This window comes from Panthera uncia (genome assembly GCF_023721935.1).
Source record: "Panthera uncia isolate 11264 chromosome A3 unlocalized genomic scaffold, Puncia_PCG_1.0 HiC_scaffold_11, whole genome shotgun sequence".
Classification (NCBI taxonomy): Eukaryota; Metazoa; Chordata; class Mammalia; order Carnivora; family Felidae; genus Panthera; species Panthera uncia.
The window spans coordinates 87,708,590-87,722,582 of record NW_026057578.1 but is presented as its reverse complement, the minus strand read 5'-3'; the positions used below and the strand labels follow the sequence as shown (position 1 = coordinate 87,722,582).

General features: G+C 39.0%; 1 protein-coding gene and 1 long non-coding RNA gene across 4 annotated transcripts in view; one reads left to right on the top strand and one right to left on the bottom strand.

Moving 5' to 3' along the window:
- LOC125937113 (uncharacterized) overlaps positions 1-2,706 on the bottom strand; it is a 4,472-nt gene extending 1,766 nt beyond the window's left edge. Inside the window, exon 1 of the long non-coding RNA XR_007462255.1 lies at positions 2,474-2,706. This is a non-coding gene — a long non-coding RNA (uncharacterized LOC125937113). The remainder of the gene's footprint in view (positions 1-2,473) is intronic.
- The window catches only part of DUSP11 (dual specificity phosphatase 11), a 22,323-nt gene extending 8,330 nt beyond the window's left edge, over positions 1-13,993 (top strand). For 2 of the 3 annotated variants that reach the window (XM_049651709.1, XM_049651707.1), the window contains 7 exons: positions 1,540-1,671; positions 5,314-5,437; positions 9,259-9,319; positions 11,807-11,853; positions 12,130-12,205; positions 12,434-12,619; positions 13,520-13,993. In XM_049651709.1, coding sequence (XP_049507666.1) covers positions 1,540-1,671; positions 5,314-5,437; positions 9,259-9,319; positions 11,807-11,853; positions 12,130-12,205; positions 12,434-12,619; positions 13,520-13,715 — 822 coding nt within the window. In that variant the 3' untranslated portion in view covers positions 13,716-13,993. The remainder of the gene's footprint in view (positions 1-1,539; positions 1,672-5,313; positions 5,438-9,258; positions 9,320-11,806; positions 11,854-12,129; positions 12,206-12,433; positions 12,620-13,519) is intronic. The other variant, XM_049651708.1, reaches the window with a different exon arrangement.

Sequence of the window (13,993 nt, the reverse complement as noted above, 5' to 3'; positions counted from 1 at the left end):
TTCCACAAGGGCCCCTGCTTAGCCCCTTGCCTGAAAGTACACCAGCAAGGTAGACAACAGGAAGACTCTTCTGTTTCCCTTCCTCCACACAGCCACAGATCTTTCCTGTATGATGTCATGACAAAAAGCCTCCTCCTAGCTCTGTATACTCAGGTTATCTGGCTCAGCATTGGGATTGTTTAGGCACTGTACAGGGGATTACAGAGCTGCATACCCCCCCCCCCCGCCCCGCCCGAGTGCAGTTCCTTTTCATGCTGTAGAGTTAGGAAGCAAAACGTGACATTGAGTTCCTGTGTGTTTTATGGAAGTCACCCAAAGAAAAGCAGTCACTTGACAGTCACTTCTTATGCATACTGGAATATGAAATAGAGTATGTCAAGTGTCACATGAATGCCATGGCAAGAAATACCTAGGAATTCAAAGGAGGGGGAAATGGTAACAGACAGGAAGGCTTCCTAAAGTTAGTTGTTGTTCACATGACTGGACAGGATATTTGATTCATCAGCTCCAAGTCTGCAAGAAGCTTACTGGAGAGATTATATGCCTCATTGTAATTAATATACTCTTCAACACTTTTACAGTTTTACATGGAAGACTTAATATCATCAAACTGGCAAATATTCCTAAGTTAACTTATTATAAATTTAACATCATCTCAAATAGATTGATTCTAAAACTCATAGAGAAAAATAAACCTAAATAGCCAGGAAAATTCTGAAAAAGAAGAATACTGGGAGAAGGGGATCATGGAGCCCTGTCAGATAGGAAGCTGTGTTAAAAGTGTTGAGCACAGGCAATTTTTAGGGCAGGGAAACTATTCTGTGTGATACTGTAAGTAGAAACACGTGTCGTTATTCTTTGGTCAAAACCAGTAGACTGTACAACACAAAGTGATTTGTAATGTAAATTGTGGACTTTGAAAATGACATGTCCATGTTGGTTCATCGATTGTAACACATGGACCTTACAGGTATGGAATGTCGATGGTGGGGAAAGTTGTGTGGGGTAAAGGAGAGAGGGTATAAGAAGAAACTCTACTTTCTGCTCAGTTTTGCTCTGAAGCTAAAACTGCTCTAAAAACTAGTCTATTAATTTAAAAAAAGTATGTGGCTGACATTTGAATAACCAAACAGATCAATGAGCAGAGTAGGTGAATAAGCCAAATATGTAAAAGAATATTTAGCAATAGAAGCCACCCTTCATATAGAGAAGTATTCAGGAAGTATTTAGAAGTAGTTATAGATGCGCCAGGTGGAGCCGAAGATTTGCTGGACAGAATTGATGCAGTCTCTGCCTTCTGGCAGTTGCAGTCTGGTTAGGAGATCAACATGAGACAAGTAAACACAGAAATAAATACATAGAAATGAGCTTACTTTCTCCCGCCTCATCTCTGGAAGAAAAGATTGTAATCTAGCTTATAAATTCCAGCAGAGTGGAAACTTTTCTTTGAATCTCATTGTGTGTTAGCATCACAGGGCTTGAATGAATGGAAAAGGATTTTAAGCACATGTTTGCTTTTTCTTTCATTCTCTCTAACAGAGTTTTGAAAAGCACCTTGCTCCAGAAGAACGTTTTTCCCCCTTGGATCTTTTTAACAAACTCCAAAAACAGAATGAAGAACTTGGACTGATTATTGACTTAACATACACTCATCGCTATTATAAACCAGAGGTAAATGGAACCTTTAACTGAAAAGGACCGACTTTCCAATACGATAATAATTCTTAGTAATTCAGTAGTTATCATCTTACACTAAGGTGAATCCTGGCTTATTTTCACGGGTAATAGTTCAAAAAAGGAAGTTAACGGTTTCCTTAAGTACATACTTCTAATTGGTGTCTCAAAATGAGATTAAAGACATGAATTGAACTGTAATGTTGGCTCTGTGTGTACTTAAGAAATTCTATAAGCTTCCATGTTCCACATTTTGAAAATGAAATAAATTTTTAGTAAGAATAGTAGCAGCCTAAAAGAAAAGAAGTAAATATCCACTGTGTCTTTAGCATTTATTTTAAGCAGTTGACTGAGCATGTAAACATCATGGTAAAAGACCACTATTAGCTCTAAGTTTTATGCTTTCCTTTTCCTAATATCTCTGATAAAAAACAGAACCCCATATAATCTGTTGGCCCATGTGACATATCAGTGTGAGGGAATTATCCTTCTGACCAATTTCGTGGCCTTGGACGACAGTAACACTAAACGTTTATTAATACTTGTAGGGGGCCTGGGTGGCTCAGTCGGTTAAGCATCTGACTCTTGGTTTTAGCTCAGTTCATGATCTCACGTTTTGTGAGTTCGAGTCCCGCATCGGGCTCTTTGCTGGCAGTGCGGAGCCTGCTTGGGATTCTCTGTCTCTGTCTCTCTGGCCCTCCTCCCCTGCTCATGCTCTTTCTCTCTCTCAAAATAAATTAAAAAATTTAGAAAATAGATTTGTAAAACAGTCTGCCATTTGAAAAGTACTTTTACATACCTTATCATAGTTAATCTTCACAACAGTCCTTTGCTGATGAAGTATAGTAGTTCTGGTATCTGCTGAGTGCTTGCTCTGCACTAAGCTCAGAGGATAGATGATCACAACTGCTTATCTTACAGATGATGAATCTGAGGCTCAAAAAAGGAAGAATTGACACTTAAATTCAGTTATTCCTGTTTTTGTGTGTGTGTGTGTGGCCAGTTGTACGTAAATATCATTTTAACCATTCATAAGTGTCTAATTCTGTGGCATTAAATACATTCACAACATTGTGTCACCATCATCGCTGCCTATAACCAAAACTTTTTCATCATCCTAAACAAAAACTGCACTCATTAAACAATCATGTCATTTCCTCTTCCTGCGGAGGTAACCTGTATGCTACTCTCTGGAGTGGAACCATACAATGTTTGTCCTTTTGTGTCTCACCTACTTCACTAAACATAATGTTTTCAAGTTTCACACATGTAACAAAATGTCATTCCTTGTCACGGCTGAGTAATATTCCATATTTTGTTTCTCTCTTCACATGTTGATGCACACTTGAGTTGTTTCCACCTTTTGGCTACTGTGAATAATACTGCTGTGAACATTGATGTACCAATAGTTGTTCAGATTCCTGCTTTCACCTCCTTTACATGTCTAGGTAGGAGTGCAGTTATTGGATCATATGGTAGTTCTATGTTTAGAAACCTTTGAGACCACCAAACTTTTCCAGTGTCGTTTTTTGCATGTTTGTTTCTTGGTTTTAATGTTTTATTATTTATTTTTGAGAGAGACAGAGAGAGAGAGAGACACAGAGACAGCATGAGCAGGGGAGGGGCAAAGAGAGAGGGAGACACAGAATCTGAAGCAGGCTCCAGGCTCTGAGCTGTCAGCACAGAGCCTGATGTGGGGCTTGAACTCAAGAACCGTGAGATCATGATCTGAGCTGAAGTCGGACGCTTAACCAACTGAGCCACCCAGGCACCCCTCCAGTGTCATTTTTTAAATAATTACCACAACTTTTAAACATACACAGAAGTAGGCATAATACTGTGGGCATTCATTGTACACCCATGAACTCATCCAGCTTTAATCTTTATTAATTGATGCTGTCGGGTTTCATCTGTACACCTTCTGGTTTCACCCCATTCCATATAATTTTGAAGCAGATCCCATGTATTATATAGCATATAATTTCACCTGTACATTTTTTGTATATATATTTAAAATATACGACTTTTATTCCTGTCATTATTTAACATCAAATATCCAGTCAGTGCTCAAATTTTCAGTTCTTCTAAATGTCATAAAAATGTTTTTTAAGAGTTTGAATTAAGGGGCGCCTGGGTGGCTCAGTCGGCTAAGCGTCTGACTTCGGCTCAGGTCATGATCTCATGGTTTGTGAGTTCAAGCCTTGCATCTGGCTCTGTGCTGACAGCTCAGAGCCTGGAGCCTGCTTTGGATTCTGTGTCTCCCTATCTCTCTCTCTGCCCTTCCCCTGCTTACACTCTGTCTCTCTCTCTCTCAAAAATAAATAAACATAAAAAAAGAAAAAAAAGTTTGAATTAAATCCAAATAAGATTCACCCTTTGCCTTTGATTATTAGGTCTCTGAAGTCTTATTTAATCTGTAAGTTCTCCTTCCATGTCTCTCTCACATACTTTTTTTCTCCCCCCTTGAGTTTTAATTTTTGAAGAAACCAGTTTGTTCTATCTAGATTTGATGATTTCCTCCCCATGTGTTAACATAGTCTTCAGTCTTTTATTTCCTATAAATTGGTAGTTGGACCCAGAGGCTTGACCAGATTAGACTTATTTTTTATTTTTTTTTGCGAGACAGTTTCATAGGTTATGATGTGTTCTTCTGTGCAGACCGACCTGTAAGTGATTATCTTTTTCTGTGGTATTACAGTCACTGATGACTGATACCCACATGCATTAATTCATTTGGGGCTTCAAAAATAGTGAATTCTGTCCCTTGTTCATTTATTAGCTGGGCATATTTCTATCGAGAGAAGCTTCCCTCATCATCTGTTTGGTTGCCTAGTTGTAGAGGCATGTGCTTCTTTCCTTTTATTTAACAGGTGTCAAAATAATGAGTTGATCCACTAATATCCTCTGATGGTGACCAGTGAGTTTTATTTATTTACTTTTTGTACCATTTTGGACTTCAATGAAGTTATTCTCCTTGAGGCACAAATTGAGGCCCTATCTTTGCCCAGTTGGAGCTTCTGAGTATGGCTCCTGAATATGACATCAGTTGTTTGTAGGCTTTTTCTGTGATCAGAACTAGGAAATATGTGTTTGTTTTTAATATAAAATAAATCATAGATTCATGCTGGTACTTTCCATTTAAAGTCAGAACCATAGGATTTTCACTTAACCTCTTCTTTTATTGGTGTCTAATTTCTCCTGCCCCTGAGAATACCAGCTCTCAACAGTGCCTGAAATTTGCTCAGTCTCACAGTTCAAATCCAAGTTTTTCTGACTCTGTTCTACTATTCTACTTAAATCACAGCGGCTTTATGACTCTCAAAATACAAAATATTAAGTAGAACTATTCATATAATTTTTAGTTTTTATGCATTCATTTAAATGGACTTGGCTTTCAGTTTTGTATCCTATTGACTACCCATTCTGTAGGTTTCATTTCTTTTCCCCCCATTCTGTAGATTTACTAAAAATCAGATGATACTTCCTGGTTGAAGCAGCTTGGGAAAAAATGTCTTTTTTATCAGAATTACTGATAAACTATGTTTATTGTAACCTCTTGGTCTATATTCTGGCTTCTCTAATTTTTAATTCTTTACTTACAAATGAAATAATATGCATTTTCATGGTTTTGCCTTATAGGACTTACCAGAAACTATTCCTTACTTAAAAATTTATACAACTGGGCATCAGGTGCCTGATGATGACACTATTTTTAAATTCAAATGTGCTGTTAATGAGTTTTTGAAGGAAAATAAAGACAATGGTGAGTTTGTTGTTTTTTTTTTTTTTTTTTCCCCTCTTCCTTGAACATTGGTATGCATATTGAATGGGGTTGGAATTTTTAGTTTTAACGTTAGGCCTGTTGTGTTTGATAATGTTAAGGTAGAAACGTCAGATGGTGCTAATAGAGTGAGTTTTTCCTTGTATGGTCACAAATAAACAATTTAGTTTGAAAAGTGGTTTTAATGAAAAATGTGAACTAGCTTACTCATCTCTTTAAAACTTTTGAATGGGAAATACATAATAAACACATTCTTTTATTCATTGGTTCAGAGGTAAGAGTTGCGGGGGAAAGGTTAAGAACTGATGTATTGCGTCAAAGCGTATGGGAGTGTGGCTTGTGTGACCTTACACTGAAAACAAGGGGGAAAAAATCTCAACGTCTTAGGGTCTATAAAAGAGACACCAAAAGGAAAAGGTTTGGAATGATACAGACCCCTAGAAGCAAAGCAAAGTGCATCAGTGCAGTGGCATCCTCATCATGCATATTTAAGATGTTTCTGCTCTTTTTCCACTTTGGATACAACTGAGGAAGGACACTACCACCTCTTATTCAGACAGGAAGAACTTTAAAAGGCTGGTGTTTCGTATTTCTGCTTTAAGATCTACCTTACTCTGTTGAAAATAGATCTTATTAAGCTATTAGTGTCTTAATTTTAAGGATACGCTTAACTATTTCCGGCACCTGGCCATCAGAAAGAATGTGGTATTTGCTATATTTTAAGACTGAGGAATCTTTTGTCTTTGAAAAGCCACCGACCTGCAGGAAAAAGTGTTCATTTTGTTCTCTTTCTAAATTTAGCTTGAGGAGTGTATGCTTTATTACATAAATATGACAGTAAATATTCCACATATGTACACATACACACACAAACAGGAAGTAGGGGAGAAAGAATAGAGATGCAGGTGAGAAGATAGGGGCTGGGAGATGACAGATAGAAAGAGACAAGAATTTTAAGATAATTTTTCACACTGTAACGTGGTTGCCTAATGCAGGCATTAGCACTTAAATATCTTAAGCCTTGTTCCCAGATCTTCCCTGTACTTTAACTTTAAAACTTCATGGGCTTGGCCTTGCTTCTGACAGCCACGTCATTTATGGAGGAGGTAAATAATCTGATTTATATTAACTTGTGTCAGAAACATGACTGTGTAAGATGTTAGGGTGCAGCGGCCAGCCTACTCGCTGCTTCAGGGCTCCTTTGTGTGGAACTGTAGATAGTATCCCATCTGTTCTGCGAGGGTTAGAAGATCCTTATGAGTACACGTGAACACGTTTGTAAATCTTGTTTGTTCACGTGTTACACCATGTTGGTCTTCTGCCTGTATGGTGCTGACTTCACTGTGCTCTCTGCTCTAGAAGTCTTGGGACCTTGTTTATGATCCATTTTGTCTACCTCTGTTCTAAGCGTCCCCTCCCACAGATTCCAGGCTCCCTGAAGAAGAGGAGGACACTACACTGTCCACTCCCTAGAACTGGTAGAGACTCAGAAAATAAATGGAGTCAGTAAACACTGAGGTTTGTTGGTAGGGCATGGGATACAGAGGTGATAGCATTCTCTGTTCATTAGAAACTTCCCTAGGAAGATAAACATGTGGTAATTAAGACAATGGATTAATTATAACAGAAGAATTAAGTGCAACAGGAATATGGAGGAGAGGTTGAGGAAGGCCTGACCGAGGAGACAGGAGCATTTGAGTTGGGCTGTGGGGAAGAGGACTTTGCCAGAATGAGGAAAGGACAGCCCAGGTTTGGGGAACAAGTGCAAAAGGCACAGGGCGTGAACTTGTGCCGGGGAGCGGCAGCCTCTGGTGTGACTAGAGGGTCGTGTGAAAAGGTATAGAATTCATATGTTCATTTTCAACAGGTATTTAGAGGACACCTTCGAAGTTGAAGGCACTGTTCTGGGAAGCAGGAACAGAAGAAAGCTCTTGCTCTTTTATGCTTTGCGTTCTAGTGGGGGAGAGGGATAAATAAGTAACTCTGAAATGTCAGATGGTGAGAAGTGCTTTGGAAAAAAACAGATAGGACACAGAAGTGAGGGAATGTGTTGGGTGATCAGGGGAGGCCTCTCTATTAAGATGTCATTTGAGTAGAGCCTTAAAAGGAGTGAGGAGCCATTGGATATTTGGGGGGTGGGGGAGACAGAGTATTCCAAAGCAGAGGGAATAGTAGGTGCAAAAGTCCCTGAGGCATGACTGTGCCCAGAATGTTTGAGGAATAGGAAGGAGGCCAGTGTAGCTGGAATGCGGAAGGTGTGAAGGCAGAGCAGTAGAAAATGGGATCTGGGAGGTTGGCAGAGGCAGGAAGAGGTGGGTCACCTAGGTCCTTGTAAGTCCTAGTTCAAATTCTTGTGGGCTTACGGTTCAGTTGGAGAGCCAGGTTGATGGTACTGTTTATGAAGAGTTCTAAATGCTGTGTTAAAAGTTTGGGCTTTATTCTGTGCTAAATGGAGGTTTTTCAGCAAGGGAGCAACCCTGTGAGTTTGTATTTTAAGTTAACATATTCCATATGGAGAATCACTTGAAATAGATGAGATTTAGAGGTAGGGAGGTGGTCACCCAGGCAGGGGAGGCCATGTGCTTTCCTACCAGACACTTCCTAGTCACAGACATAAATTTTGCCGAGATCAACTACACGTGATTGTTTTTTATTTAACTTCTTACATAGTTTAAAAAAATTTTTTTTTAACATTTATTTATTTTTGAGACAGAGAGAGACAGAGCATGAACGGGGGAGGGTCAGAGAGAGGGAGACAGAATCTGAAACAAGCTCCAGGCTCTGAGCTGTCAGCACAAAGCCCGACGCGGGGCTCGAACTCACGGACCGCGAGATCATGACCTGAGCCGAAGTCGGCCGCCCAACCGACTGAGCCACCCAGGCGCCCCCTTATATAATTTTTTAAATGATGGACTAAGAAATACTGTGGCACAGTTGGAAAAATCTTAGATTTGATCCTAGTCTTTGTTCTCTCTGCCTGCTGTGCAGCTTGGCCTTACGTCTCCAGTTCTCACTTTTTCTTTCTTTTTTAATTTTTCTAATGTTTAGAGAGAGACAGACAGACAGGGCACAAGCAGGGGAGGGGCAGAGAGAGAGAGGGAGACACAGAATTGGAAGGAGGCTCCGGGCTCCGAGCTGTCAGCACAGATCCCCACGCAGGATCCCCATGAACCATGAGGTCATGACCTGAGCCAAAGTCAGTCACTTAACCGATTGAACCACCTAGGCACCCCCGTTCTTGCTTTTTTCACTGGAAAATACTGACAGTGCTGCTCAACTGGGGGCTTCACGGGCACATAGACTGTGGCATGTGTGGAGCAGCAAATGACAGAGGAATGGAAGTGCTTTGGGAACTCATGAGTCCCACCCAAACTATTCTTTTTAATATTCAGCATCGAAAGTACAGCATTCCATTCATTTCACTCAGAAACAAATTTCATTTTTCTTGTGGCCTGTTTTCTTTTTCACTCCCGTTTTCTATATTTAATCAGTTACTGATAGGCATTCTAGATTAAGACAGCTGGGTTCGTCTTGGTGCCATTTTACCTGACCAGGCCATCTCCAGTTTACACGACTGCATGTAAGAGGGGTGAAGCAAAATTTCCCAGACCATGAATTTTGACTTTATGTTAGATGATTCTTTATTAGTGTGTTCCTAAAATTACTCACTCCTCATCAGTTATTCCTTTTCAGGGTAGTGGTAGTGCTATGGTAACTAATAAATGGTACTCTAAAGAAAATTGTAGAACTTGTTTTTAGTGTATCTACATCACCTATTTAACTCTGTATTCCTTGTTTTGTAGACAAACTTATTGGTGTTCATTGTACTCATGGTTTAAACAGGACTGGCTATCTCATCTGCAGGTGAGTTGCCAACCCCAAGAGACAGACTGTGTTTAGGTTGCTTCGTGTACAATAGTAGGTGCAAGCCAGTTGCAAAAAATACAGTCAGCTTTGAAATGTGTGAAATAGAAAGAAGTCTTGCTCCCCACCCAAAGATTACCACCAGCAACAAGTGAATACGTATTTTTTCAGACTTTAAAAATGCAGACAGATAATAAGCATATATGTGTAATTTAACAGTATAATATTTAGACATCCTGTTTTATAATATAACATGGTGAACATCTTCCTGTGAAAGTATTTGGGAACCTCATTCTTAAAATTTTTTAAAAAATGTTTATTTTTGAGAGAGAGAGCACAAGTGGGGGAGGGGGAGAGAGAGAAAGAGGGAGACACAGAATCCAAAGCAGCCTCCAGGCTCCGAGCTGTCAGCACAGAGCCCGATACCGGGCTGGAACCCATGAACCACGAGATCATGCCCTGAGCCAAAGTCGGAGGTTTAACTGACTGAGCCACCCAGGTGCCCCTCATTCTTTTTTAAAGGCTGTATTGCTTTGTTTACTGATGAACATAAAAGTCAGAAATTCTTGATATTTAAAACATTGAATTATTGAACATTCCTATACGAACAAATTTGGATATATATGCTATTTTTTGAGATAATTTTAGTCAGAATGGAATTTCTGAATCAGAAGTTGATGCTTTTATGCTTTTCGAGGACTGCTGCACTGGACTGACTTCTATTCATTCAGAAAGCACTTACTGAGCATCTGTTATGTGTAAGCACTGTGCTAGACGCTGGCAGAAAGACTTGAGAGACTTGACTTGGCCTTCGGGAACTCTAACAAGTCTAGAGAGAGAATAGACATGCAAGAATCACACAAATGCATGTGGAATTACAACTCTGACAAATGCCAAGAAGGAGAGGGACATGGTTCATGGAGGGCATATTAATAGGGAGGATTTGACTTTAGCATGGAGATTACAGAAAGTTTCTGTGGGGATGTTGGAGCTGATATCTGAAGGATGATGAGGTATTAACCTATTAGGGACTCTGGGGAGAGAATTCTGGGCATAAGGAACAGCAAGGACCGATAATAGGAAAGCGTATGCTGTGTTGGAGGAACAAGCCAGAGAGGCTGGGCCATGGGAAGTATGGTGTTAAAATGGAGCTGAAGTTCAAAAAAAAAAGGTAGCGGGGAGCACCTGGCTGGCTAAGTCGGTAGAGCAAGTGACTCTTGATCTCGGGGTCATGAGTTTGAGCCGGAGGGGCACCTGGCTGGCTCATTCAGAGGCGCATGTGACTCTTGATTTTGGAGTCATGAACTTGAGGCTTACGTTGGGTGTAGAGAGATTACTTTCACTTTTTTTTTTTTTTTTTAATTTTAGAGTGTGCAAGCAGGGGGTGGGGGCAGAGAGACACGGAGAGAGAATCTTAAGCAGTCTCCACACTCTGGGGAGCTCAACGTGGGGCTTGATCTCGTGACCCTGAGCTGAAATTTGGATGCTTATCCGTCTGAGCCACGTCGGCACCCCGAGATTACTTTTTTTTTTTTTTTTTTAAGTTTAAAATAGAGCTGTAGGGGCATCTGGCTGGTTCAGTCAGAAGGGCATACAACTCGATCTTGGGTTTGTGAGTTCAAGCCCCATATTGGATGTAGAGATTACTTAAAAAAAGGTTTAAAATGGAGTGTGGGGAGGAACTAGATCATGCAGGTCTGTGTTTAAGGTTTTAGACTTGATCTTCAGAGTAATCGAAAACCATTGAACTTTTTTTTGTTAAGGGTGTGGAGAATATAATCAAATTTGGATTTTCAAGTGATTATTTTGCTGAGTAGAGATTACACTGCAGGTGGAAACAAGAAGATAGGTTAGGCTTTTGTAGAAACCAGGGCATGATGGTAACTTGGACGAGGGTGTGGTGGTCATTTTGGTAGAAAGTTGTGGACATATTCTAGAGATACTCAGGTAATATCATCTTTAGGATTTGTGGGTTGAAGATGAGGGTGAGGAAGAAATGGCTGACAGTGGTGGTGACTCCTAAGCTTCTGGCCCTTTACAGTTGGTTAGATAGCATTGTTTAGATACAATGTTAATATTTTTCCCAATTTGTTTTTTCCTATTTGTTGGTTCCTAATAAATACTCTGTCACATTAAGTAAGTCTTCTGTTTCTAGTATATAAAACATTTTGATCAAAAAGGACTATTGTATTTTATCAGATGCCTTTTTAACAAGTACCAATTTGGTCCTGTATTTTCTTCTTTCACTTACTAACTAAATTGTTAATTACATTAATAGATTTTCTAAAGTTGGGTCATCCTTGCATCCTTGGAATGAAGTCTTTTTGTGGTCATAGTATATCATTCTTGAATAATTATTGGATTAGATGTGCTGATACTTTCTTAGGGTTTTTATATCTGTATTTGTAAATGAAATTGGACCTCTTTTGAATAAACTTGATTTCTTTCTTCTTACATATAAATGACTCAATTATGTTGTTTTGTTAGATATTTGATTGATGTAGAAGGCATGAGGCCAGATGATGCAATTGAATGTAAGTATGAGTGTTGTCACTATTTTTCCCTTTTTATAAAAGTTGAAGGTGGAAATGTAGATGTATTTCTCAAATTTTGGAAAAAAGAAATGTTTGTAATTCATTTGCTGTGACATAATACAGTCTTTTGCCAAAAGTTTATAAAGGGATATATCTGGAAATAGTGAGGTATTAACAGCTTGAATAATTCGTCAGTGGATTTCAGCTTTGATCTACTTTCTCTGTAAAAGACTTGTTTTTTGTACAGTTATTTCTAACAGTTCATCCACTCCTCAGTATTCAATAGGTGCCGTGGACATTGCTTGGAAAGACAAAACTATATTGAAGACCTTCAGAAGGGCCCCATCAGAAGGTACGTTGCATTTTTTATGTGAGGTTTGTGGTTAGGGAGATATGTTTGTAGATTATTTCAGCTGTACATATCCACTCTCCCTGAAGCTTACTTACTTGCTTGGGGAATCTAAACAAGGAGAGAAGTGGGGGAGGATGGCATTGTTATTTTCATGGACCAAAATGTAGTTACTAAATTGGCTACTAAATTTGGAAACCAGTAATACCGTGTGGAAATGTTCTCTTTGAGGAGTTGGGATTCCAGTGTATCCAGATCAAGTGGTTTTGAAGCCGCAACACATATGATGGAACCAGTCCACACCACTATTAAGTCTGTTAACCAAGGACAGAGGTATAACCTACATCAGACCCAAGGCTATCCAGTACCTTCTTGGCATTTCCACAGCCAGACCCAAGATCTGCAGCAGTCAGTAAGGTATCTCTTCTGTCTACTTTTCTGGAATTGAAATAGAAATTTATATCATAATTTAGTGCAAACACATAGCAATGGTGAGGAATTGATGTTTTCTGGATGATCAGTGTCAACCAGGAGGTATCATTTGCTCCATATTTTGCATTTAGAGCTAAAAAATCAAGTACAAGATGGGGGAATATGTGACTTTTCAGAGGCAGTTGAAAAATGCCTTAGAAAATTTCATTGATTCTAAACTTCGTTTAAGCCAACAATTTGATGTGATTACCAAAAAGGATCTTGCATTCTTAGGCTGCATTAATAGTGGTAAAGTTTACAGAATAAGGAAGGGTGTTATTTAAGAGTAAATACAGATTATAGAGAAAGTAGTGAAACTCCAGTATGATATATTTACTGATCTTGCTTTTGAAACAATTAAACTTCAATCTTAATGTTCCACATTTGTTACATGTCCCATAATTAGAATTCTATACTTTATAACTAATTTACATATGTATTTAAAGTGAAAGCAGCTTCCTGTTTTTAAAAATAAATACCTTATTCTGTCTCATGTCAACTCTGCCAGACTTGGGGAGAAAGTATTTGATTAGAAAAGTGTGGGCATTTATCTGTGTAGGGAAAAGTGGAATGGCTCCTGGAAACCTACCATGTGCCAAGGTGTTGTGGTAGGTAATTTAATTACGTTGTCTTAATTTACCTTGAAAACAACCCATGAAGGTGGAAGGTATTGGCTCCATTTTATAAAGAACTAAGAAATCCAAAGATTAAGCAACTTACCTGCTAAGGTTATACAGGTAGAAAACAGTAGAGCCAGAATATCTATGTATTATTTTATAAAGCTTATTATATATTTTATTAAACTAATAATAATTAATTGCTTTTTTGTTTGTTTGTTTGTTTAAGAAAATTTTCACAGAATCAGAACGTTTCCCAGAGAGGCCATATCCCTCCTCCTGGGCCCCCTGGAGAGGACTATTCACAATTGAGGTACTCTTGGAATGTAATGCCAAATGCCAGTCAAGTAGCCCAGAATAAAAGGTGGTATCCTGGCACTTACTACGGACTATCCTATCCAGCCTATTGTGGATGGACCGAATGACACAAACCTATCCTGGAAATCTCTCTGTGGATAGAGCAAGACTGAAGACAGCTGGAGTGACTTTTTTATAAGATCAGATCAAATGAGGTTTATAATCTGCTTCATTCCTCCCTCATGTGTTCAAACTTAAGGAAAAATTACATTGATACTTACCTCTTTGATGAGAAATTTGCAGTATTTACAACAGTAAAGGAAATAATCTGTCATTCAGTCTTAAGTTTTTTTAAAGAAGATGATATTTTAGAACTGATAAAGTAATAAAGAATTTCTCTCGTGAA